The sequence below is a fragment of the Dasypus novemcinctus genome, chromosome 2, assembly GCF_030445035.2.
Source record: "Dasypus novemcinctus isolate mDasNov1 chromosome 2, mDasNov1.1.hap2, whole genome shotgun sequence".
NCBI classification, from domain to species: Eukaryota; Metazoa; Chordata; class Mammalia; order Cingulata; family Dasypodidae; genus Dasypus; species Dasypus novemcinctus.
This window is the reverse complement of record NC_080674.1, coordinates 71,293,181-71,320,852: the sequence shown is the minus strand read 5'-3', so window position 1 is coordinate 71,320,852 and position 27,672 is coordinate 71,293,181. Positions and strand designations below refer to the sequence as shown.

At 41.4% G+C, this 27,672-nt stretch overlaps 1 protein-coding gene across 3 annotated transcripts; it reads right to left on the bottom strand.

Annotated features, from left to right (window-relative positions):
- MARVELD2 (MARVEL domain containing 2) lies at window positions 1-27,672 on the bottom strand. Of its 3 annotated transcripts, none has more exons than XM_058309745.1 (7): window positions 27,598-27,672; window positions 21,868-23,016; window positions 19,878-19,913; window positions 9,284-9,432; window positions 8,860-9,031; window positions 5,764-5,814; window positions 1-4,329 (listed from the first exon to the last, which is right to left on the bottom strand). In XM_058309745.1, exons 2-7 carry the CDS (start codon window positions 22,999-23,001, stop codon window positions 4,207-4,209), a joined length of 1,665 nt encoding a protein of 554 aa, XP_058165728.1. In that variant the 5' UTR covers window positions 23,002-23,016; window positions 27,598-27,672; the 3' UTR covers window positions 1-4,206. The 3 variants fall into 3 exon arrangements, with proteins under 3 accessions (XP_058165728.1, XP_058165734.1, XP_058165737.1); XM_058309751.2 differs by lacking the exon at window positions 27,598-27,672 and adding an exon at window positions 27,427-27,534 and having other exon boundaries at window positions 2,740-4,329; XM_058309754.2 differs by lacking the exon at window positions 19,878-19,913 and having other exon boundaries at window positions 2,740-4,329; window positions 27,598-27,669.

Genomic DNA, 27,672 nt, shown 5'->3' with positions numbered 1-27,672 from the left:
AACAGGTAACTGAAATTTTAATAAACTTATAGACATAAAAATTTTTAAAAATTAGTGCTACAACATTGGTTTTCAATGATTAATATTTATAATTGTAGTAAAATAAAGTTTCATAAAATTAAAGTCTCTTAATACTTCATTTCAGTATTAATCTAACTCTTTATGGTCCCAAAATGGTAGTATTTCAATTACAAGGTGTGTTGCCTCCACAGTGAGATTAAGAGCTTCCTCTGTCAGGACCAACAGCGAGTGGCCTCAGCTCTGGAACAACTGGGGCTGTATCCACAGGGGCACACATCCACAGCTAACTAGTCAGTGCCAAGCTTCCTGTACTGCCCTGAGGCCAGGAGAGGGCAAACAACCTGCCTTTGATCCAACTGTGCCTCATAGCACGTGGCAAAGGCCTCTCCTTGGCCCCCATGGACTGTGGCGCCATGTCCACTGTGAGGAAAAGAGCTTCATCCATGCATGAGGGACCGGGGAGGCGCCCATGACCCTGGGACAACTCAGGTTGGTCCACAGGCTTTGACAGCTGGAAATCATGGCATACTGTAGTACCTTGTACAGATTCAAGACTGTTTTTGGTGAGAAATTTTGACAGATTCAGAGAGTAGGAGAGTATATACAATCATGACACAAATACACAAAATGCTGCGATCGTGCAGTTGCCCAGGAAAAGTGGCCTTAAAAACAAAAAGATATCTACACAACATACCTACAGGAAGGACACATCCATAATCCTTTGACAACAAATTTTTCACACCTTTTAATGTAATAATTTGGGAGAAGATTTCATTCATAGTTCTACCCTGAGTAAATGTCTTAACTTAGATGGGAAAGAAACCCGTACAGCAAATAATTTATCAACATAAGCAAATACACACTAGAAGTAAGTCATAGAATGTCATCTATGTGGGAAAGCCTGCACTTATTGCTCTGTTCTTTGATGCCACAAGGTACCTCACACTAGAAAGGACCATACAAATGCCATCTATTTATTTTTCATTAAAAGTTCAAACTTTAGACAACATGAGTTCATTAAAGCTGGAATGAAACCATATGAATGCCATTTGTATATTTGCAAAACCTTCAGAAAAAGTCCTATCATTAAGACAATATGAGAGAAATCCCAGTGGAGAGAAGCTAATGGATGGCATATATGTGGAAAAGTCGTCACTAAAAATTCTATGTTGAAGATATGTGAGAACTCACAGTGGCTTCCTTCTACATGGGAAGTATTCACTCAATTTTTTGACCTTAGACAACATTACAGAACTCACCCTGGAATGAAACAATAGGAAGGCCATCTTGTGGGAAAGCCTGCAGTCAATGCTCTGCCCTTGGACAACTCTATAAATGCAATCAATATGTAAGAGTCTTCAGCCAGAGCTCTAACCTTTACACAAAAAGAAAGTCCACATCAGAGTGTAGTTCTATGTCAATACAACCAATATGAAAATGCCTTAATTTGTAAAATGTATCCCTAAACAAGAGGAGTGAACTGCACTCAGAGGAACCGTACATCTATAGTCATCTGGAGGATATTTCATCCGAGCCTCAGCCTTGGGTGCACAAGAAAAGTTCAGAGTAGGAATAACTGATAAAACAGGAAATAAGACAGTAAAATCATCACCAGAGGAAGAGACTGTAGGATGACAACAGCTAATTTTTGCTGGAGAAGTATTCAGTGAAACAAACATGAAATAAGGAAATAAATTATTGAATGAAATGAGCAATAAACTTTACTTAGAGAGCAACTGTTTAAATATGTGAGGTTTCACAAGGGAAGAATTTTGTAATGAGTAGAAGGAAATAATATTTTTTTCAATAGATAAATATTTGCAAATACATGAAGTAAAAATTTTTGCTGACATTTCTATTTTTAAAATGTAACGGTGTTCTTCTTAAGTGTAATGTTAACATGGAGCCACAATACATAAAAAAGAAAGTGAACATCACTCTTTCCAATATGTCTATTCTTAAGACTCTTTGGGTGCTCAGTATAGTCTGAAAACCATGAAATTCAAATATTAACAATAAACACTGGATAAGATTTCATTGACAAAGAAAAACTGGGAAGCTCATGCAATAACCAATGCTTTCCAAATTTTGGTTTCATCACTTTAGAAAACTTGAACTGGAATTGTTTGAATGGCAACCATATTTAGTAGAAATTATAATTCTAGATTTGGGAAATTATCTACACCATAGATGCTGCTGAACAGGATCCAATAATGATGGTTTTTAACATTTTTTTTTAGGCAATCCATTGTTCATATTAACAAAAATGAACTGCTTCTCATGAATAAAGCCCCATACCCAAGGTAATTCTTGGGAAGACAAAGAATCCCAATAAATCAAAGGAAGACTCCAAGTGAATATAACATCATGGGGCCTTAGGGAAGATGTCCAAAGGGGATAGAAAAGGGCAACAATAGTCACACAAACCTTTTATTCTATGTGTACAGTTAAGCTGGGCTGTTGGGTCCTGGTGCTATGTGTACAGGGATACTGATTAAAGATAGGGAGGCTGTGTTGGACCCCAGGGGACACAGAATCACTGGGAAGCATCTGCCTAAGTATGGCACACGTGGTAAGAATTAACTATGCAAAAAAGAAAGTCATGAAACAGACAGGCTTTTTTGTGGGCTAGCTGGCTGGGCTTGCTTATTAAGGATCATTCTTTTTTTTTTTTTTTTAATTTCTCTCCCCTTCCCCGCCTTTTCCCCAGGTTTCCGCTCTCTATGTCTATTCGCTGAGTGTTCTTCTGTGTCGGCTTGTATTCTTGTCAGTGGCACCGGGGATCTGTTTCTCTTTTTGTGCATCATCAGCTCTCCGTGCGTGCGGCACCATTCCTGGGCAGGCTGCACGTTTTTCATGTGGGGCAGCTCTCCTTACAGGGAGCACTCCTTGCACGTGGGGCTCCCCTGCACAGGGGACACCCCTGTGTGGCATGGCACTGCTTGCGTGCATCAGCACTGTGTGTGGGTGAGCTCATCACGTGGGTCAGGAGCCCTGGGTTTGAACCCTAGACCTCCCATGTGGTGGGCGGACACTCTATCCCTTGAGCCAAATCTGCTTCCCAAGGACCTTTTCTTGACACTCATTCTATGTTGTTTATTCATTTCACACACATTTCAGCGAATGAAGCACTCGATCTTTAGTACATATAATATGCCAGGCTTTGTTCTAGGTCAGGGGTTCTTAGCCTTTTTTGTTCCACAGACCCCTCTGCCAGTCAGGTGAAAATGACGGACCCCTTCTCAGAATGTAGTGGCAGAGTTTTATGACACTCAACATCGGCATGTCTTTAAATTAAAATTTAGGATTAATCAAAATTATGTTTTTCAACTTTCCCATCATTTCAATACATGATGATCTAACAGCTCAACATCTGTTCAAAACATTTAGAAATTCAGTTTTCCCATGGCATCATAAAACCAGCTCCACCATCCTTACCAACCTTTTTGCAGGCACTTATCCACTGCACTCAAAACACAGTACGTCAAAATAAAAATCATACTAAGTCCACACTATACTGCGTATTATGTAATAAATATATCACACATCACCATAAGAATAACGTTTTTTGAATTTTCAATTCAAGCTCACAAACCCCGTGGAATCTTTCCACAGACCACTTGGGGGTCCATGGACCTCTGGTTAAGAACCCCTGTTCTAAGTGCTTTAGAAATAGACTCATTTCATCTTCATAATGACGCTATGAGGTAGGTATCAATATTAGCCCCATTTTACAGATGAGGAAATAGGCACAGACAGATTAAGCAACTTGCCCAAGATCACAAAGCTTGGAAATAGTGATCTGGGCCTCAAACCCCTTTCAGGGCGAGAGATGATGCCTTTGACCAGGAAGAGAAATTTGTCCTAGGAAAATCCTAGGAAGCTGCCTGACCAAAAAGAGAAAAAGCTGCATCAGAACTGATATTCCATTTGCTCATCCCTTCACAAGGAAATGATCTCAAAATCACTTGAAATGATGACACATTTTAACAAGACAGACAAGTATGAAATGATACACAAATGGCAACTCTGAATATCATACTCTTTAACAATGTATACAGACAGGTTAAGCCAACTAGAAGCTGATTCAGGAAGCAATTGCTTCTCTGTTACAGAGACTGGCATAAAAAAGGCAGTCAATAAATATTAAATCTGTCATTTTAAAAAAAGGGTTTCAAATAAGGTTTAAGAATAACCATGTACATCCCAATTCATTACTTTATCATATTCTTGAATTCTTTGTTTTATGTGAGAAAGTTTATTCTTTAGGTAATCACAGCGTTCTTTTTTTTCCAGAAATGTAGGATCCTGTAAAAGAAACATAGCTATTATCTCAGCCTGGGAAGAAAAGTTACTTGAAGCTGATTTTAAAATTTGTCTCATAAAAATAACGGTTACGTTCTCTACATTTTTGAGGCAACTTTAACTTAAATAGTTTGAGATAGATAAAAAAGTAAATAATAAATATAGACAAAATTAAAAGCTCTCCTCAGCCTCTACTGCTTTGTGAGATTATGTTAAGTATAGAGTTAGAGGGAAGTAGATGTGGCTCAAATAATTGGGTTCCTGCCTACACGGGAGGTCCGTGGTATGGTTCCCAGTACCTTTTTTTTTTTTAAAGATTTATTTTATCTCTTTGTCTCCTCTTCCTCTCCCGTTGTCTGCTCTCTGTGTCCATTCACTGTGTGTTCTTCTATGTCCATCTACATTCTTGTCAGGCGGTACCAGGAATCTGTGTCTCTTTATTGTGTTATCTTGCTGCATCAGCTTTATGTGTGTGCGGCACCACTCCTGGGCAGGCTGCATTTTGTGCACGGGGCGGCTCTCCTTGTGGGGTGCACTCCTTGTGTGTGGGCAACCCTATGTGGGGGGCACCCCTGTGTGGCATGGCACTCCTTGAGCACAGCAGCACTGTGTGTGGGCCAGCTCACCACACAGGCCAAGAGGCCCTGGGTATCGAACCCTGGACCTCCTATATAGTAGGCAGACAGTCTATCTGTTGAGCCACGTCTGCCTCCTCCCAGTGTCTCCTAAAGAAGACTGTGAGCTGGTGCAAAGGGCAGGCACAGTAAGCTGTCACAACAAGATGATGTAACAAGAGATACAAGGAGAAAAACATAACAAGAGACACAAGAAAGCAGGGAGCAGAGGATTCCAGTGTCTCATAAAGAGGAAAAGGGGGATGGCGAGCTGGCACAACAGGCTGGCACAGAGAGCTGATGCAACAAGATGGCACAAGAGACACCAGAGGAAAAACATAATGAGAGACACAACAAAGCAGGAAAAAGAGGTGGCTTAAGCGATTAGGTGCCTCCCTCCTACATCAGAGGTCCTGGGTTCGGTTTCCGGTGCCTCCAAAAGAAACAAAGACGACAGACAGACACAGCAAGTGCAAACGACGAGGTGGTGGGGAGAGAGAAATAAAAATATATCTTAAAAAAAAAAGAAGGGAGTTAGAAAGCTGTAGAGTAATTTAATCCTTTTCAAGGAAATGTGGGTGACATTATATATCATTGCTAACTTCCTTAGGTTGTTAACTCAAGACATATCAAAATATAAGCAGGACAGAAATTAGAAGAAAATGAATGTAGCAGATAACAATTTTCCCTAATAAATGGCATCTTTAGAAATACATAAAAAAAAAAAAAAGAAATACTTTCACTAAAAGAATCTAAGTCTGTCATTTATCATCAGTGCAGCTGGATAAGAATACACTTTGAAGAAGAAAACTGTTTTACTCACATTCTGTTTTTTCTTAAACTCTTCATGGATTCTTGAAATTCTCTCATGTTCCTAAAAATAACATATTGTATAACTGAATTAAAACATCCACATTTACTCAAATCATGTCTCAAGAATGTCTCAAAGCACACCGGGAATTAGTACAGAAAACACTTTTTATCCAAGATAGTAATAAAAATATTCACACATACAAAAATTCAGCTTACTGGACAAAGAATTGAGGGCTTACCTACCCACCCAGCCCTGGGCCAGACACAGGAGCCAGGGGTGAACCAATGGAACCAGGCCTGAGTTCCAGCACCATCATTTGCCAGCTGTGGGGCCCGGGCAAGCTATTTATCCTCCATCCCTTATTGGTAAATGGAAAAAATAACCTAAGTATATAATGGGGTGGTGAAAATGTTTACTTACATGAAATGACCCTTATAAAGTGCTTGACACAAAATAACCAGAATATTAGTTATTATGGAGTGTCATTTTCATCCGTTTTAGAAAGTTCTTCAAGTAATTAGGTGTTAAGATTAAAAGGTTGAGATTATTCAATTTTGAAAACAGCTAATAAGATTTCTTCTAACTTTATTCTAAGTTTTATAATAAATATGAGTTTGTTAGGGGACTGAAGTCTATCTAAAGGGTACACGTTACTAGAGTTATGCCACCATTTGTCCAGATAAATCAATGATTAGAGATGCCAGATATTGTAAACATAATACATGAGAATTGCAATTTAATAATTTATTTAAAGCTTTCCCTAAGAACATTTTCCATCACTTATTCACTTTCTTCCACTATATTTTTACTTTTCAGTGTCTTTTACATACTAAAATCATGTGTATCATCTGTACTTTGATTGCTTTCTAGGATGAACCTGGTATTTCTGCTGTAATTTATATTAAAAGGTCCTGCATTGGGCATGAGCTCGCTGCCTGGCACTAGAGGTGTGGTACTTTAGAAGCAGGCAGAAGCCAGAGCTGTCAAACCTATCCTAGAGTCTGTTATAGACAGGATTTAAAAAGTGGTAAGAGGGGTTATTTTGGACAATGCTTCGATTTCATGAGCTTAGAAAAGTCATGCGACTGTCTTGCTTTTCAAGGGCATGCGACCAGGTTTGTGAGAGAACCCGTGCTCCAAACAGGCCCACCGGGCTCTATCTAACACATCACACACTTCCTGGGGGACATGCTGGGAAAATGAATGAGGCTTGCCAGCAGACTCCTGACTATGGTAGAGCTCAGCCTGTGGCCTATGAGGTAGAATTAATACTTCTCTTTTAGGTAAGGACTGGAGGACACATCAGTAGTACCTGAGGGCCGTCACTGTGGCTACTTATGTGCCATGCCATGTTAGACATTAGAGAAGATGACCACGGTTGACCTTGTCCCAGCCCCTACGGTAATTAGGGCCTGCCCTCTCTCCACGCGCCAATTGCAGACCCACATGCCTGAGCCGTTGTCCACTCACGCAAAGCATATAAATCAGAGACCACTGGGCCCAGGCTCAAAGACTGCAGGTCACAGGCAGGGTTTTTCAGCATCATTTCTTCCAATCAGGTAGCTCTTCCCAACCTGTGCTGACCCAGATTCCTGGGGTCTGCTTGCCCTTCCTATACTCTTTTGAAGACACTAAATTTGGTTACACTTCTTGGACCTGCAGACCTTGCTTATTTTCCAAATGGTACTGACTCTCGACCTTCAGTATTTGCTAGAATTCTCTTGCTTCCTGGTACTGAAGTCTCTTAGCCAACACCATTCCATTGCTCCAGCATTGGGAAAATGTCATTACTGTACATATTTGGCTTAGACAGCTCAATTATAATTTATTTAAATGTATACTTAAAGTTTTGTGGGAAAACAAAGATACCCAACAAATACAGATTCTCAGAAGAATATATATACATATAAGTTAATTCATTTGACCTTTACAAAAAATGCTTCATGGGATTTAAAAAATTATAATTACATAAGTGATAGATTACTTTTTCTTGAAAAACAAAACAAAATGAAATAGTATGTGTTGGAGAAAAACGGTGCTTACTGGAACACAGAGAGTGATACGACCACAAGCAGAGAAAGAATTTATTGGGAAGCTCTCCCAACAGAGGGGGTCTGAAGAACAGACTTCAGCCCACTCCTGGAAGAGGGGACTTGAATTTATTCAGAACTTTCCTAGGCGGGGGGGGGGGGGGGGGGGAAACGATAGCTGGTGGGAGGGGCTTGAGGGTCCAAGTGAGGTGCAGGGACCAATAGGAAGCCCTAGAGGTGGAAACTTTCCCTGACAGTGACGAGAAGATAGTGCTTTAGGGAGCTATGGTTTCTTGGAATGCTGCAGGAGCAGATGTTTCTGTGATCTGTAGGGATTTTATCTCCCTCTGATATGCAGGTAGGGAAGGTTTCCATTTCCTTTTACTCACCTCTCTATGTTTTTTTTGTTTTGTTTTAACCTGTGGGGAACTGCCGTGCCCTTAGGCATGTAGGAGGGGGGTTGCCTTTTTCCCAGTGCCTATTAGGGGAAATTGAGCTACAGCTTGTTAATTATCGTAAGCCTCTGACAGAATGTTACAGGAAAAGCTCAAGCCGGGTGCCCACCACCTCCACTCCTGGTTTTCCTCTGCCATAACCGTGGCCATCGGTCGGATGTGGACGCCCAGCACCTTCCGATGGAAGCGTCAGATCCACTCTTCACCCTACCCACTTGCTCTGTCCTTGGGGGCTGGGGTGACAACTAAGCCCTTGACTCTCCCTTACCCCTGGAGAGCACAATACCCCTGCTGGCTCCCCGTCCCCTCTGCCCTCCTCCCACTTTGTGAATGCACCTTCTTTGAATTATCCTAGAAGTCAAGGTGCCATCTGTCTGACTGACACAGAATACAGCTTACGCAAATTAAAATTTTAGCTAAATAAGTAAGTATTGTTTCACAATTGAAGGCCAAGACATTCAAAATTGTCATCTTGACTAGTCACCTTGCAAATAGCAAGTGATGTTTCCAGATACAGACAGCTGATGCTGAGGGCTATGGGTTTTCCACATTTATAAAAAGTTGGGTTTTAGTCTTCCTCTGAATTTCATTGCTTCTCCTAGCCAGCCGGAGGCACTGACCTGTCGGTTTTCCGAACGATGGGGCAATCTGCTCATGACTGCGTCCAGCTCATCAAACTTCCTCAAGACGGCCTGAACTTCCGCCGAGAGCTCTTTGTACTCTGAGAACTGGTCTTGAAACACAGCTTTATAGCGCTCCCGCTCGTCATCCGTTTGAATCACAGGGTATTTTCTGGGAGGGAGGATAAATCAAAATTCAAACTTTTCCCCTGAAAACACGCTGAATGGGAAAACAGCTTAATTTATTCCTCACCGATCATATTGCGCCTTAATTTAAATGCACGGTCTTTCAGATAGCAAAAAACGGTTCAAATAGAAATTATTTTCTGCAGAAAGTCTTAAATAGAAGACAAAAAGGAAAATGAAGCGCCCCAAACTGAAAGCTCTCATCTTCTGCCCTTGAAGCAGCTCGGCATGTACTCACGCCATGTAGTCAGGCATCACGATGGGCTTAGGGATGTGGCCCGGGGGAATGTGTCCACTCAACAGTTCAGGTTTCATTTTTGTTGCTCTCATTTCTTTGAAAGTAACTTCTGGTTCTCTTAGTCTGTCACAACTGGTTGCCATTTCACACTACAGTTAAGGAGAAAAAGGATTTATTTATAAACGGGCAATAAAACCCAAAAAACAAAAAAACAAGCCCAAATTTATTCTTATAAGAAAATGGTGTGTGTGGGGGTGCACATGTTTCACGACATTGCTCTGAATCTTTTTTTAATAGCTAAAGAGAATCATATTCGAGATATGAAAGTTTTTAATAGGTAAAATACCCTCCTCACCTCCACTTACGTATAATGTCAAAGGTGTATTTAGGATTTATACACCAACTAACCGTAAAGGGATAAGCGAAAGCAATTCACAATAAGAAATTCAGGGATAAAAATGGAGCAAAGTCTATTTAAATGAAAAGAGAAAAAAATGATACAGGGAACTTGAGGTGACTCAATTACAAGTAGCCAATGCATTGGTCAGAATGCAGAACATTGTTTTATTATCTGAAAAGGGAAGCATGCAGGTTCACCTTGATAAAGAAACCCTTCCTAGTTTCAATAGTTGTAAATGTAAGGAGGCTGTGCTGGGACCACAGAGGCAAGGCACCTGCTGTTTGTTTTGCTGTTGTAACACTTTTTATTAAGATATAATTCACATACCCTACAACCGACCCATTTAAAGTATATAATCCAATGGCTTTTAGTATATTCACAGGGTTGTGCAATCATTACCATAATTCAATTTCTGGATATTTTCCTCACCCTGAAGAGAAACTTGAACCTATTAACAGTCACTTCCCCTTCCCCTACCCCCTCCCACTCCTCTCCAGCTCTAAGGATATGCCTGTTCAGGACATTTCAAATAAATGGAATCATACAATACATGATCCTTTGTGACTGGCTTCTCACTCAGCATGTTTTCAAGATTCATCTATGTTGCAGCTTATTAGCGCTTCATTTTTCGTTTTTTATTAAACAGTTGCAGGTTTACAGAAAAATCATGCAGAAAGTACAGAATTCCCATATACCCCTCTCACACGCGGTTTTCCCTATTTATTAAAATTTTGCATTAGTGTGATAATCTTTGTTTCAATTGATGTAACAATATAAATAGAATTATACTACTAACTATAGCCCATAGTTTACATTAGGGTTCACTCTTTGTGTTGTACAGTAGGTAAGATGAGGAAATCTGTACTTTACATAAATGTAATTCATCCATACACTAAAGTTCCCTGATGTTCTAGTAGCACACTAGAAATAAGTCTGGGATGGAAAAGGCAGGCAATACCATACTGCTAGGGAAAGTAAGCCTGTGCCTGTGTATTGAGAACACTGATTCCTCTTTGGGCAGTAACCTCTCCTCTACTGACCTACTGACTAATCAATAGACGCCTGTTGAATTAAATTTGTTGAACTAAATTGAGAGTGTCTTCAGGAGGGTGCCCTAATTCATTGACATCAAAATACAAAACAGGGGGAAACGGACTTTGGCCCAGTGGTTAGGGCGTCCGTCTACCATATGGGAGGTCCGCGGTTCAAACCCCGGGCCTCCTTGACCCGTGTGGAGCTGGCCATGCGCAGCGCTGATGCGCGCAAGGAGTGCTGTGCCACGCAAGGGTGTCCCCCGCGGAGTGTGCCCGTGAGGAAAGCCGCCCAGCGTGAAAAGAACGAGCAGCCTGCCCAGGAATGGAGCGGCCCACACTTCCCGTGCCGCTGACAACAGAAGCAGACAAAGAAACAAGACGCAGCAAATAGACACCAAGAACAGACAACCAGGGGAGGGGGGGAAATTAAATAAAAAATAAATAAATCTTTAAAAAAAAAAAAATACAAAACAGGATTTTAAAACCTCATTCTTTATCTTGCCAAGTCAGTCTTTAAAAGCCTCTGCTTCCTGATTTCCCTGTCTCTAAGACAAGCTTTGAGGTTCAGTTTAACATTAGCTCATTCTTAAAAAAACCATCAGCTCTTAACTCGCCAAATAGCACACCCCAAGGATTAGCGTAGAGCCTGCTAACCAGCCCTCAGGGAAGGTTATGGAGAGGAGAAGCGCCACACTGCGGACTGTGCTCACTGAGATGCAAAAAGCATGCCTCACCACTGAGCCCCTAAACAGCAAAAATGTGAGTGGGAAGCAGAATAACCTGAGGAAACAAGATTAAGCATGACTTGTTTTGCAGAACACGTTTTTTTCTTAATCTGTGCATTCATTTCTCTTATTTTTTGTCTCATTCACTGAGTATTAATAATTGTTGAATAATATACCACAGAAATTGTGATTACTAGGGTTTATTCCTCCATGTGTGCATCACACTTCTGCACATCTTTTTTTTCCTTCATGGATCAGAAGACTTAATATTGTTATTTTAAGACTGAATAGGGAAACGGACTTGGTCCAGTGGTTAGGGCGTCCGTCTACCACATGGGAGGTCCGCGGTTCAAACCCCGGGCTTCCTTAACCAGTGTGGAGCTGGCCCATGCGCAGTGCTGATGCACACAAGGAGTGCCCTGCCACGCAGGGGTGTCCCCCGCATAGGGGAGCCCCACGCGCAAGGAGTGCGCCCCATAAGGAGAGCCGCCCAGCGCGAAAGAAAGTGCAGTCTGCCCAGGAATGGCACCGCCCACACGGAGAGCTGACACAGCAAGATGACACAACTAAAAGAAACACAGATAACCATGCCGCTGACAACAACAGAAGCAGACAAAGAAGAACACGCAGCAAATGGACACAGAGAACAGACAAATGGGGTGGGGGGTGGGAAGGGGAGAGAAATTAAAAAAAAAAAGATTGAATACTTTCCACATTTAGCTGTCAAAATCCAAGTTGAGACGGCCAAATGCTTTTTTTTTTCTGTTACATTTATTTTTTAAATCCATGTCATATGTCACTCAGTTAACACAAAGCAACAACTACAAGAACAACAAATCTGCTTTAGTGAGCAATTACACTCCCTCCCTTATTTTTGTTTTCAATCTTACTATACATCTTTCTTGATTTGCCAAGAATACAAGGCCTCAATTCCCTTCACTGGTCTTTTCTTTCAGGGTTGGGGTTGGAGCCAACAACCCTGAGGGATGAAGTAATGGCACCTCCAGAAAAAAGAGCGGGCTTGCTTCCAGTTCTCTTTAGAGATGGATTACCGAAGCTCAGCATCCTCTGGTTCCTCGGCTATGACACAAACCTACTGCCCTAGTAGCATCCACTTGGGCTTCTCCACGTTGCCCCCATGAGGCTTGGAGGGCAAGGGGAATTGGTGCAAATCATGCTACTTGCTTTTCCATGACTAATAAATTATCTTGTCTCTGACCCAGGGGCACATGCCAGTATCCACAAAACAGCAACAGATCAACTCACTACCTTGTAAATGGGATAAAATCAAATCCAAGATCCTGAGTGATAATGCACAATAAAATTACTGAGGTTTTGCAATAAGAGAAGCAAGATAATGAAATTGAGAATCATTATCGCTTCTTATTTAAGTTTTATTTTAAGATTTTCTTATTTCTCATACAATAAGATGTATTAATATTACTATCATTTTATATATGAATAAAGCATAATGCAAAAAAGGTAAACTAATTTCCCCATTTAGTAAACAATACAGTTATAATTCTTTCATAGCTTGCATGTAAGGGACCATAGCTCATAGTCTTAATTATTTTGCTTCTATACCCCCATTGATGCATCTAATTTTGACTATTACAATGCAGCAGTTAACAGCAAAACAGGAGAGTTCTTCAATACCTGATGGCCTGCCATCAAGATTCAGGTGTTTTAGAATCCACTAATAAGGGAAGTAAATGAATTACAGCTGGCATCAGTGAGGCCAGGATGTGATGGTATTCACATTCCAATCCTCTTAAGGCAATGGATCTCAAAGGGTGGTTTCTAGATCAGCAGCATCAATATCATCTGAGAATTTGCTGGAACTGCAAGTTCCTGGATCTACCACAGGCATTTGGGTTGGAGATCTGTGTTTCAGCAAATCTTGAGGCTCACAAAATTCAGGACCACTGATTTAGAGGATGATGTAATCTAGGCATGCAATAAACCCCCAGTCAACTCAAACCAAACCATGCCCACATGGCAGCATACAAATGGAACTGTCTTATTCCAGTCTAAAGTGATGTTCCTGTTTAGACTTCTTCATACCAAATGGTGGTTCAAGAACTCAGGTGACTCCTATTTTGTAGTTCTAGCATCTTCAAGAAATGGCATGGAAGATAACACTGGTCATCTCTATTCCAGCCAGCAGAAGTAGAAAAATAGAACGTAGAAGAATATGTGGGAGTTCTTCTGAAGAGGAGTAACTCACTCCTACCCACAATCTGTAGGCTGGTACTCAGTCACATTAGTACATTTAACTGTAAGAGAGTGTGGGGAAGTATTGCAGCAGCGTAAGTTCTGAGGCTGAGAAAAACGTCCAAATCAAGGCATCACCATGTGATTCTTTCTCCTTGAAGACCGGCTGCAGGCAATCCTGAACTCCTGTATCACATGGCAAGCTATATGGTGGCATCAGCTGGTCTCTCTTCTCTTCTGGGTTTCATGATTTCAGCTTCTTGCTTCCATGGCTTTCTCTCCAGAGATCCATTTTGAGATTAGTTAAGTATTCTGCTATATTCTCTGTTAATTAGGATGCCATTTCTTCACCCTAATGAATTCCTGTATAGCTAATCATGATAATGAATCATGGTATTAAATATTAGGGAAATTTTTGGCTTGAAAAAAATGGATCGCTATTTCATGCCATCTCTCTTTAGCATCTAAATATTTAGCAATCCAGTTCTCACATGGTCTGGCTAAAGAAGCTGCGGTGAAGTTTGCTGAGCCTCTGGATCTTGGCAGCAGCTCCAGGTATCAATCTCACATTTCCTAGTCAAAGGAAAAAATTCTGCCCAGGTGGTCACACTGAGGAGAAGAGTTCATAATTACTTTTTTTCCTACATAAAGTTTTTTTTCAATAAGGAACTATTCATTCTCCTTACTTGCCCATCTCTCACTCCAAGATTTATCTTTTAATATTAAAACGGTTTTGTTTTTTTTAATTAAAAAAGTTGTGGGTTTACAGAATAATCCTGTATAAAATACAGGATTTAAAATACAAGGTTTTAAGAAATCAGAATATTTCTATACAGAATATTTCTCCTACTTATTTTTTTTTTATTTTATGATCCTTTATGACTTCTTCCATTCTTTTAAATATTTATTTTATTTATTTCTCCCCCCACCCCCTTGTTGTTTTTCACTTGCTGTGTCTGTTCGTCTTCCTTGTTTCTTTAGGAGGCATCGGGAACTGAACCTGGGACCTCTGATGTGGGTGGGAAGTGCCTAATCACTTGAGCCACCTTGGCTCCCTGCTTTTATTGTGTCTCTCATTAGGTTTTTCCTCCCTGTGTCTCTTGTTGCATCATCTTGTTGCATCAGCTCACCGTGTCTGCCCATAGTGTCAGTTCACTGTCTTCTTTAGGAGGCACTGGGAACCTCTGCTCCCTGCTTTGTTGTATCTCTCATTATGTTTTTCCTTCTTGTCTCCCTATTGTATCAGCTTGCCACACCTGTCCATCATGCCAGCTTGCTTTCTTCTTCAGCAGGCACCAGGATCTGAACCAGCAACCTCCCATGTGGTAGGCAGGAGCCCAGTTGCCTGAGCCACATCTGCTTCCTTTCATTCTTTTTGAGTGAACCTCATTTATCATCATTTTGGAAAATTCTGTTGGAAAAAAATTCTGAAACTGGGCACGAGGCAAAGAATTATAATTTCTTAAGGCTTTCGCAGGAAGGACACATTGGTCTCCAGCCTTGGGACAGACTGCTCTCAAACAGGACTGCTGCTTAGAAACATAACACAGGAAGGCAGGGATAGGGCCCAGAACCCCAAGTTTAATATGAGCTTTCTTTGCTTCTAGCAAAGACTAGCCTTTTCAGCAAATATTAGAAAGGTTTCTTTGTGAGGCAAGAGAAAGTAATTAAGCAACACAATGATGAATTTTGTCAATATGATGAATAAGCATCAACTTACAAATCATCTGAATAAGTATCTTGTCAAGTTAGAAATAGGGAGACAGTCCTCAGAGGACTGACCAGGAAGCCCATAAATTCCACCCTGGCCAAGGACGATGACTCCTACGACATCATTGCCACATCACAGCTCCGTGAGACAGCCCTGTCAAGCCGGGTACTGAGGAATCCACAACCGGGAAAGTGCACACGTCTAACCCCACAGCCAAAGATTCTCCTCTTTTGGCCCCCAAGGATGTTTTAAAACATGCTAGTGTTAGCAATCTGACTGGCTAGCCCTGATGTCAGATGTTGACGTCATCTGTCAACAAGTGTCTTCAGAAAATGAATTTCTTTACGTGTAAGTTTTTTTACCCCTTTCCCATTATAATCAGTCTTTCTAATCCTGATCCAACTTCTAAACCCAAGTCCTTTTAAACTTGTTATTTTCCATGCAAAGAACATCATTTTAGGATTCTCACTGTGCTGGGACGTAGCAATGGTGATGGTTCTTGTCCAGGGTGGGATTTATGGGCTTCCTGGACAATCCTTCTTAGGTAATGAGTTTACCAATGGGTTAAGGCAATACCAACAATCTTGAACGAGAGTACTGGCAATGACTCTGCCAACGCCACCATTTAAATGACTCTCAAATGGGAAGTCTGCCTTCTCCATTTACTCAGACTCACTTAGGTCTCCGTATTAACATTGAAAGGCAGCCCCTAGAATTAATCTAGGGAAGTTGCATTCAGCTCTCCAACAAAGGGCTAGTGTAACTGATTGTTTAATCGCCATCCTTATATTGTTTATCTTAATACTTGAAATGGGTATTTTCTTAACATAAGTTTTAAAAATTTAAAGAAGTTTGGATAGGTAATATATACACATGGTATGTAATTCAAAAGGTCCAAAAGGGCATATAATGAAAAGTAAGTCTCCCCTTGCCCTGTCCTCCCCGTTAACTGGCTGTCCTCCTGAAGGGCAACCACTATTTATCAGGTTCATGTGTTACCTGATATGTATAGTTTAGACAGCTTAAAAGTGAGCATCTACCTTATTTAACTTACTCCAATTGTTATTACTGTTGTCAATGAATTAGAACAAGTCTTAACTGAAATGTGTATCACGAGGGCAATAAATGTTGCCTAAATCAATTACTACATAACTAATTAATTTTTAAAAAAAAAAGATTTATTTATTTATTTAATTTCCCCCCTCCCCTAGTTGTCTGTTCTTGGTGTCTATTTGCTGCGTCTTGTTTCTGTGTCCGCTTCTGTTGTCATCAGCGGCATGGGAAGTGTGGGCGGCGCCATTCCTGGGCAGGCTGCTCTTTCTTTTCACGCTGGGCGGCTCTCCTCACGGGCGCACTCCTTGCGCGTGGGGCTCCCCCACGCGGGGGACACCCCTGCGTGGCAGGGCACTCCTTGCACGCATCAGCACTGCACATGGCCAGCTCCACACGGGTCAAGGAGGCCCGGGGTTTGAACCGCGGACCTCCCATATGGTAGACGGACGCCCTAACCACTGGGCCAAAGTCCGTTTCCCACTACATAACTAATTAAAATTCAAGGGCATGGGAATCAGGAAATGAAAACAAAGATCTAAACACACACACAAAGTAGGACTGCTCTAATTCTACAAAGTGTTTAAAGCCTATGAAATTTGCAGCATTAGGTCCACACTGCCTCTCAAGAGAGGAGTTCTAACTAAATGTCACTATTCTCTCAACTAGCTAAGACTGTCCTCACTTGTCCAATGCCTGCAGTCAGGTCTAGTCAGGTGTTTTTTGATTTCCAAAGTTTAAGGAAATCCAGAAAATATCCCAGCAAATCACCAAGTCACCTCAATTACAATTCAGATGACTTCACAAATGTGTCAGATACAATTCAATACAAATGACCCTTTTAAAAATGTGGCTAAGAAGAGATCCTAAAGGAATACTTTGTCAATAAACAATGATGAATTTGAGACATTATAATCCACGAACTCCTTTCCCCAGGAGATGTCAGAAAAACACAATTCTCTAAGGATGTTATTTAGCCTAATTCTATAGTGCTTGATGATCTCTCACATACTACATACACATATACACACATATACACAAATATATACACAGACACAAACACATCAGACTCTATACTAATCTCTTAGCTATGCATATTTCTTTTTCCTTTTCCACTACATTTGCAAGCCCCTATAGGATTTGCTTTGTGTCACTTTTCCATAGTCTAGTTGGCATATGTTTGCTGAATGAATGAATAATTGATGACCCTTATGTATTAATCACGATCTCCTGGAAAGACTATTCATCTACTTCATAAATACGTTATTTCAGTGTGAATAAAACATTTTCAAATATGGGTGTGCACTAACACAGAATAAAGTACAAAGGAATCTTATAAGATATATGTACAAAATGTTGCTTTAGAAAAGGACTCATACAAATAACACAATGAAAAAACTGGCAGGATATGAACAGTTAGAAGGGAAGGAAATACAAACATAACATAAGGAAATATGTTTACCCTCACTCCTGCTAAGAGAAATTCAAAATAGTAGTAATATTTTGATGTTCTTCATTAGTTTTAACAAATATTCCACAATAATGCAAGATGTTGGTGGTGGGGTGGTATATGGGAATTCTGTGTTAGGCATGATTGTTTTATAAACATACAATCTCCCTAATTAAAACAAAAACAAAAAAAAACTACATAAGATATCATTTTTCCCTTAACAGACTGTATTATCATATAGTGCTGTTGGAAGTGGAAATTGGTAAAACTTCTGTTGGGCAATCTGGCAATTAAAATGAAAAATGCACATTCCCTTTGATTGAGAAATTCAATGCTCAGAATTCATCTTTCAGATATACTTGTATATGCATAGAATTAAGTATGTAAAGCATGAACTTGTATGTATAAGGCCATTTATTGTAGTAATGTTTTCAATAGTGAAAGATTGGAAACAACTTAAATATTCATTTATGGTTAAATAAATTATGGCAGATCCATACAATGCAATACAATGTAATTGCAAAAAAGAATGCAGATGTTCTTTATGTACTGATAAGAAACACCTTAGAATGTACTGCTAAGTGAAAAAAACAAGGGCTATAACAGTATGTATAGTATGCTACCATCTGTATAAAAGGAGAGAAGAGAGAATAACACATTTTGGAAAGGAAACATGAGACACTGATAACACTGGTCACCTCCAGACAAGGAAACTGGGAAGCTGTGGTACAGGAGTGAGAACAAGATTTTCGATTACAGACACTTTAGAATTTTGTACTGAGTTAATACACACCCTTATCAAAGAAACAACGCATATGTTGAATTCACAATTTCTTGTTTAGAAAAACAATTCCAGCATCTTTTAAAAAAAAGGCATTTCGATGAGGGTAAAATTATGATTGTTAATAACATGTTACATTATTATATGTAAGTAATTAAACAGCATCTCATTTAATCCCCTCAGAAAACTAGTGATGTAGTTATTATTATTATTACAACTTTTCAGATGGAGATATGGAGGTAAGGAGAGGTTACATGATTTTCCTATGGCGATACAGCTAATTAATCATGGAATAGAAATATCCTGGCCCTTCAGAATTTGGCATCTGAAAGCAAGATGAGAACTATAGAAAAGAATGAAAAAAAAAATTTTTTTTTAAGGAAGCTCCAGGGAGTGAACCTGGGACCTTGCACATGGGAAGCAGGCGTTCAACCACTGAGCCACACCTGCTGTCCTGGCAAAAAATTTTAAGGAGAACTAAAGAAAGTCTGGGAGAATTGCTGTTTGTTTTTGTTTTTTTTTAAATTAAAATCTAAACATATAAGGAGAACCAACATGCTTACTTGCAGCTATCAAAAGGAAAAGGAGCAGGAAGTGGACTTGGCCCAATTGGATAGGGCGTCCATCTATTACAAGGGAGGTCCGTGGTTCAAACCCCGGGCCTCCTTGACCCATGTGGAGCTGGCCCATGCACAGTGCTGATGCGCACAAGGAGTGCCCTGCCATCCAGGGGTGTCCCCGGCGTAGGGGAGCCCCATGCACAAGGAGTGCGCCCCGTAAGGAGAGCCGCCCAGTGCAAAAGAAAGTGCAGCCTGCCCAGGAATGAAGCCGCACACACGGAGAGCTGACACAACAAGATGACGCAGCAAAAAGAAACACAGAGTCCTGATGCCGCTGATAAGGATAGAAGCGGTCACAGAAGAATACGCAGCGAATGGACAGAGAGAGCAGACAACTGGGGAGGGGAGGGGAGAAATAAATAAAAAAATAAATCTTAAGGAAAAAAAAAAAGGAAAAGGAGCTAAAAACAGCATTGTTTGAAAAAAAACCAGCCCTACCAGCCCTGTTTGATTTGGTCCATTTAGTATTATAAAAAAGTTCAAAGTCCTATTATTAATTCAATAGAGTAGGTATACTCCATAGACTGATGATTCTACTAATTAGACAAGAGGAAAAGTAGTTAACACATCTAGAGATAAAGTATAATGTGAAGGAAACTTTATTCTTACCATTTTCCTTTTTGATGGTAAAGACAGCTCATTTATCTGGAACAAAAAGAGTTAGAATGATTTTCCAAAGGCATGTGAAGCTATGTGCAAATATTTTCACCCGTTTGTATTTATAGCCCAGTCTCAATTCTCGAGAGGTTGACTCTCTAGTTGACAGATGATGTAAGAGCTCAGCGTTCCTCCTATGGCCTTGGCTACATCTCCCAGCCAGTCGGAGAGCCAGAGGATAGGGCAGATCCAGAGGAGGATGGGTAACGAATTCCTTGGAAGGAAGGGAGCACAGGGCAGGGACTGACACATGGAGATGGTGGACACTACTGTGTGAGTTGCTCTGAACTTCCTAGAGATTTTGTTTTTTCTTCGCTCCCATTACCTTGCAAGGCAAGAGTTTGGAGGCAGTTACACTATAAAATTATCAGAAAAAAGCTCCAGGTCATTCTATCTTCTAACTTTTAGGAAGTTACAGGCACAACCTCCCACATCACACAGGTCACGCACTCTAATCAACTGTTACGAAAGGACCTATAGGAATGAGTCTTTGTTGAGAAAAGGAAAAGAAATACAAGTATTATGGTGATAATTACAGTCATGTTAACAAAGAATTCTGAAAATGAAATCAACAACTTTGTGGTTGCTAAAGTTGCATAAAATTATTTTATTATCTGGATTTCATACTCACTAGAATTTCAAGCTGTTTACCTTGAACACAGAGAGGTAAATTTAAGAAATATAATTCAGGTAGTGAGATGAATTTTTAGAAATAACTTGTATCTATATAGAGTTCTGGTAAGATAAATACATTTTGTGACATTATGGTATAGATCACCTTGAAACATTTTAAGATTCTTTACATAACATATAAGGTACTTGTTATGAAACTAGTCAAGGCTTTTTTGCTATGTTATGTATTAGATTCAAGCAAAAGTTTAAAAAAAATATATGTATATATACCAGTATGTGCTAGTGAATAAAAAAAGACAGGATTTAATTTTAATTATACATTTGCCCAATATATACCATGTGCAAATCTCTGAAAGTGGGAGAGAAAAAAATTCACGATAAAGTTGACTTAAAATTAAGAAAAACATTAAGATGAAACTGAAGGTTTCGGTGACATAGGAAATTCCACTACACATGCCTCCTTTGAAGAAGAAAGCAAACCATCAATTTATTTCAGGGTCTATTGAAGCTAGTAAAATATATCCTAACATGTTTGCATTCAAATAACATGTTACATTCAAATAAAGTAACTTTAAATAGGAATTTTGTACAGTCTTATTCTCCAGACATTATTATTAATCTTATTATTATTATATTTGGTTAGTTAAGTTCTAGAAATAAAAACAAGTACAGGGCCCCTATTCTATTTTTAGAACACATATATCCCTCAAAATAAGGATGAAACGGCAAACCTCCTTGGCAAGTTTTCACAAAGTATATTCGTTACAACTCAGCCACTCAATATTTAAATCAAATGTGGATCGCCATATTCTTACTTGGTTTTACTGAACTCAAGGGAAGAAAGTGGGACTCATCGTAACAGATTTAAATGAGAACTTCTCTCTTGTAACTGCCAAATTATGTTGTCTGTTTTTTTTAAATTAAGTCTTACTATACTAAGAATCTTGATTCTTCTCCAATTTACTTTATCAACAAGGCACTTATTTTTACTGAATATGGTCTTCTTTGAAGAAATTCAGTAACTGTATTTTCTTCTTAAGCATCAGAGAGACATAATAAACAGTCAACAAACTATTTATTACATATCCAATGTCTACTTGCAATGCCATACAAGAGTGACGTGCCAGAGTGTGTTATCCTCGTCAAAGCAAGTTTAGCATGAGTTAGGACATTTGAACTTTGGGTCATTAAAAAACAAAACAAAACTTTCTACAAAAGCTTTCTGTTTTGAGGACCATGTACATGTTTAATATGATAGTATATAACAACAACAAAAAATCAGAAACAAAAGGATTGTGAAACCACTTACCTCCTGTTGCTCCATGTATTCTCTATGTCTGCGAGCTGCCTCATGCCTCCATAACTTTAGGCAAACCAAAGCACTAATGAGATAAACAATCATAGTGACAAACAGGAAGATCATCGCTGCTATCTGCCCTCCTTCCACCCGGCAGAACACTGCGTTCATCGGCGTATTAAATAATGGATAGTAGCAGAGTCCACCTCGGTTGGTATCATTCACATAGACTATGGCTGCAGCCATATACAAAATAAACAAGGCGACATTAATTCCAAATTCAGTGAGAGGCCACCAGTTGGAGTCTAAAAGAATGGTCCGGTAATACATGGACATGCCAAGAACCAGAATAATAATGGTAGTGATCCAAGCTAATCCAGCAACCACGAGTACAAAAGGGGTCTTGGGGCCACTGTAGTAATAGCCTCCATACATACTGCCCAGGCCACCAACGCTGCCAACGCCGTAGGGCTGTGAATATCCAAACAAGTTATACCACTCACTGTCTTTATGAATGTACGCTGTGACACAAGCGAAGACGCCAGCCCCCAAGAGCAGCTCCACCACACCCAGAATTCTCAGCAGGCCTGCCCACGATTTCATGTAGGAATACCGCAGGTGATAGTCCTCCACCTTCTCACTGTATGTTCGAGCTGTTTGTGTGTGCCGGCCTAGAGATCCATAGGGATCGTGGGGAAGCATTGCTTTGGCCTCTTCCTGGTAATTAAAGGTTTCTTCTGATCCTCCGTAAGGACCTTTGCAGGAGTTAGGGGGAGAACGGTGGTTTGGTCTTGCTGGAGAGGCTGGAGGTGAACACTCCACGCCGTCGGAAATGTATCTGATGTCAGACACCGGCTTACCCCATTCTGGATTCTTTTTCTTCCCTCTGAAAAAGTTCTTCCAGGATTCAGGGACAAAACGCCTTACAGGTTTGAGATCTGGTGCTATGGCCGGTTCTTCTGTGTCACTTGAGTAGAAGTCTGGGCCGAAAGGTGGCTGTAATGGGAGAGGGGGTGGTGGCAAAGGATCAGCGCTCAGGGCCAGCTCGCTGTCGTGAAGAGTCTGGAGGGTTCTTGCGGTGCCATTTTGACTGGGCAAATCCACTGGGACCTCATCATAGCGTCTGTCCTGGTTCCTGGACGACATTTGTGATTTCCACACCTGTGGCAGAGATTCAAGTTATCACTTATGGGCTTAGTTGTTTTATCCTTTCGATCTTGATCATATTTACTTAGTAGCAGTGATTGTATTCAAGAGACCAACATGGTCAGGTCTAATTATAATAGCACATAAAAATGATATTTTTTATATATATAAAATTGTAACAATTATGTAAGCCAGGGATACAGTCATCATTCTATGTCATTTTAAGGGCAATTATAATTTCAAATCTTCCTTGTGAATTTTACAAATTGCAACATTTATAAATCTAATTTATCTATGAGCCTTAGAAACAATATAAGTAAAAAACAAAAATGATAACAAAACATTAGCAACACAGGATAATAACACTCCCAAGTAGAATCATTTCATTAAACATCTAAATCAAAACACTGAAGCATCTGAACATACCAAAATTTGATGGGTCAGCAAATACTTTGCATTTTCATGAACTCAAATCTGCTTTGGAATGGCCAAAGCAGCAGCAGTCTGTTAAAACACATGGAGTCAAGAGAACTTTCCTTCCACAAAAAAGGGAAGTTAATTTATAGGAGTTGTTTTCTTTACTCTAAAATACTAATGCTTTAAAGATTTAAAAACATTGAATTCTCAGAGAATAAAATCACCAGGGGAGCAGTTTGAGATCAGTGGTTGAGCACCTGCTTCCCACATATTTAGTCCTGGGTTCAATCCCTATATCCCCTAAAAAAATTTCACCAAAGGAGAGGGTTCCCCAAAGATACAATACAGAAAAGCAGCAATGATCACATATATCATTCCCTGCAGCACGATTATCTAAAGGTGATTTGCCTTCTGCTGTGGCGAGTCCCAGTAAGTTTCTTAGAGGATGTTTAATCCACTTCAAAAACAGAAAGTAATAGAAAAAGCACTTTTACTAAGCCTATTGAGTTCCTTCATGAAACCAAGGACCTGGACACACAGATTTCATGAATCATGGAAGAAAACCATTTGCTAATGTGATGACTAGGTTTAAGCCACACTGAATTACTTACAAGCAATCATTTCTTGAAGACTTACTAGGCACACAGCATTGTATTCAACACTATAAAAATCTCAAAATTAAAACAGATAATCCCATCTTTATGATGTTGAACCATTTGATATTAAGGCTTTGCTTTTATTTTATAAAATGGAGACTTATTGTTCAACAAATATTTACTGAGCAGTGGTAAAGCAGACTGAAATCCCTGCCTTCACGGAGTCTAAATTCTAGTGTAGTAAGACAGATAAGTGAAATATAATACAGAGAAGGCTAAAGAACAAAAGCTAAGAAAGAGGATAGGAGTACAATATAGGCATGGTGTTGCAGTTTTAAATAAAGTGGCCAGGGAAGTCCACATAGAAAAGATGACATCTGAATAAAAAAAACTGAAGGAACTGAATGAGGAAACGAGGCAGATTTCAGGTGGAAGAGGGTTACAGACAGATGGGGCAGCTAGAGCAAAAGCCCTCAGACAAGAGTGCCTGACATGTTCGAGAACTAAGGCACGGATGGCCGTGCGGCCGCAGCAGAGGGAGAGGGTGAACAGTAGAATGCAGCAGAGGCTGAGGCCATCTCAACTGTATAGAGCTTTGAAAACTACTGTAAAAACCCTTTGGCTTTTCTGAGAGTAAGATGAGAAGCCAGTGGAGGGTTCTGAGTAGAGGAGTAATAAAATTTGGCTTGTTTTAACAGGATCACATGGATGCTGTGCTGAGAGTATATTCTGGGTGGCAAAGGCTAAATCAGGGAGACTGGCTAGGAGGACATTAAAATAATCTGGGCAAGGTTCCTGTAGCATGACTGCAATCCATGTCTCAGATTGTATATTTATCTCTCTTCTTGTTTCTTAATAAACTCTTTACTCCCTTGCCTACCCTATGGTGTGTCCTTAAATTCTTTTACACAACATAGCTAAGTTTCTTTCTTCCAGAACCAATGCCTTCCAGAACAAGAAAAAAGCCAGAAAGACCCCACCTAGACCGTGGCCATGAGGTTCCATTTGGACCTCTTCCCAGGATCAAGGGGAAGCCCCAGATACCTCCAAACAAAAGGCCTCCTCATTGGGCCCCTGAGAGCTGAGGGGATCATAAGTTAACCAATCACAGCAGCAAACAGCTGGGGCCCCTTTCCAACATGAGGAAGGGGGAGAAAGAAAGGTCTTTAAAAGGCTTAACCTGGGGCTTGGTGTGGGTGTCTCACCCTGCGGCGCTTCTCCCAACCCATGTCTTGGGTTATGTACTTATCTCATTTCTAGTTTTTTTGTTTCTTATTAAACTCTTTACTCCCTTGAAAAAATAAAGTAAAATAAAATAAAATAATTCAGTGAACCACAGTGGTAGCAATGGAAATAGTGAGAAAAAAGCAACATTTTAGACACAGAGAATTAAATTATTTTTATTATAGGGAGCGAATGTGGCTCAAGTAGTTGTGCACCTGCCACCCACATGGGAGGTCCTGGGTTTGGTTCCCAGTACCTCCTGAAAAAAATTAAAAACAAACAACAAGCAAAACAAACAAAAAAGCCAACTCAGGGAAGCTGATACAGCTCAGTTGTGCACAAGTTTCCCACATATTAAGAGATCCTGGGTTCAATCCCCCACCCCCGGTACCTCAAAAAAAATTTTTTTTTTAATTATAGAAGGTTTCAAACAATAAAAAGTGAATAATATTATGAATCCTTGTGTACCCAACATAGGTTATCAACTTATGGCCGATCTTGTCTCATCTATTCCACTCACCCACCCTATTCCCTCTGCCAATTGATTACAAATTCCAAACATCAGCTCATGTCATTTGCGATATTTCATTTCTCCACCCCTCTGGTTTGGTTCTGGGGAGGAGGTGGCTGGATATAGCTTGAGATGCTTGTTAGAAATCCAGGTGGAAATGTAAAGTAGGTAGTCTGCGTACAGAAAGAGACAAGTGAGACTGGATAGGGTACATGTGTAAACTGAGAAGTGATCTGAGAAAGAAGGGCAGGGTCCTCTAATGAGGACTGGGGTTAGAGGACTAACTGTGACACCCCCAGCATGTTCACTCCTGCGTGGAACTCTTCGAAGGAGAGAAATTATTTTGTCTCTTTAGAGCCTGAAATGAAGATTGCAAACGGTAGTACTACTAAAGTTTGTGACATACACATTCCTAAGAAATGTAAAAGTAAAACACAACAAATAACTTTAGCAAGTTGTACCTCTCAATAGCTATTACATATGTATCTACCTTACAGGATACCTCATTGTTGAACTCACTGTTAAAAGTGTGGTTCATTGTAATGGATTCAACTTATCTTCACTTGTGAAGAGTAACTGACTTTAAGTAGATCACCTTATCAATGTTTAAATAAAAAGCAAAAAAACAAAAAACAAAAAAAAAAACACCAAAATATGAAGAATTGTGGAAAACGAAAATAAGTGATTTAAGAGAGGCTGGTCAGTGGCCCTGAATCTTTCAGGACGGCCACTTGACCCTACGCTTAGGTTCAGCACACTGACCAAGGGCGGGTCTTTGTTTTGTTCAAGTCCCTGCACCCTGAATCCATCTTTTGGAATACGTATTTCAGGTCGCCACAGCGATGGCAGGAGAAATGGCTCCCCCACCAAAGTGTCACGGAAATCGCGCCTGGCCACCTTTATACAAACGGAATCACGCTTTAATTGGCAGTAAAGTTTTGCTGGGATCATTAAATGGAAGGATTTCAGATATTTCTAAGCTTTCGAGACGGGGATAGGGGTAGGAAAAGCATTACTGTAGGTTTCAACCCGCGACCGCCACGAGCACCGAGCACGTTCGCCGGGTCCCTCCGGCGCCAGCCCCTCGGCGCCAGCCCCCCGAGCTCGCCCTCCGCGGCTCCGCCGGCTCCGCCCACTCAGGTGGGGGCTCCGCCTTTGCCCTTCTGCTCGGAAATCCATTCTAATTTTTTCTTTCAAACTTCCACCCCAAAGTGGCCGGAAAGAAGGGCCAGACCTGCCCAGGTCAGGACAACCAGGATCCAGGCGCGGGATAAGCGCGACCGCAGCCCGGCGCGGCCCCGCCGCAACCCGCCCCGCGGCGCACGAGGGGGGCGGCACGAGGGGGGAGGGGGCGGCACGAGGGGGGAGGGGGCGGCACGGGGGGGGGGGCGGCACGGGGGGGCGGCACGGGGGGGGCGGCGGCGGCACGGGGGGGGCGGCACGGGGGGGAGGGGGCGGCACGGGGGGGGCGGCACGGGGGGGAGGGGGCGGCACGGGGGGGGGGCGGCACGGGGGGGGCGGCACGGGGGGCGGCGGCACGGGGGGGGGGGCGGCGGCACGGGGGGGGGGGCGGCTTCGCGACCCCAGGGGCGCGCCTCGCCTCGCCGCGCCGCACCGTCGTCGGCGGACCGAGCCCGCCGCGAGCGCCCCTCCTGGCCCCGAGGCCCCTCGACATACCGAGCGACCCGATCCCCGCCGCAGGTTCCGGCGGGCTGAGCGGCGAGCGCGGGCCCGGACCGCCCAGGGGCCGCCGGGCTGTGGGCAGCGCGGGGTCCCCCCACCCCCCACCCCGCACCCGGGCCTCGGGGGGCGCCCCACCCCTCGCCGGGTCACGTGGCCCCCACTCACCTGCGCGGCCGCGGGGGAGAAAGCACCGCCGGACCGAAACCCGACCAGGCGCGGGGCGGCCGGGGCGGGGCCGGG

What these genes read in the sequence shown, in the direction of transcription:
- MARVELD2 (XM_058309745.1), bottom strand. Translation starts at nt 23,001, where the DNA reads ATGTCGTCCAGGAACCAGGACAGACGCTATGATGAGGTCCCAGTGGAT. An exon ending in AATACATGGAGCAACAGGAG is followed by an intron (nt 19,914 to 21,867) that starts GTAAGTGGTTTC and finishes TTTTTGTTCCAG; the next exon opens with ATAAATGAGCTGTCTTTACC. An exon ending in AGTTTAAGAAAAAACAGAAT is followed by an intron (nt 4,330 to 5,763) that starts GTGAGTAAAACA and finishes TTTCTTTTACAG; the next exon opens with GATCCTACATTTCTGGAAAA.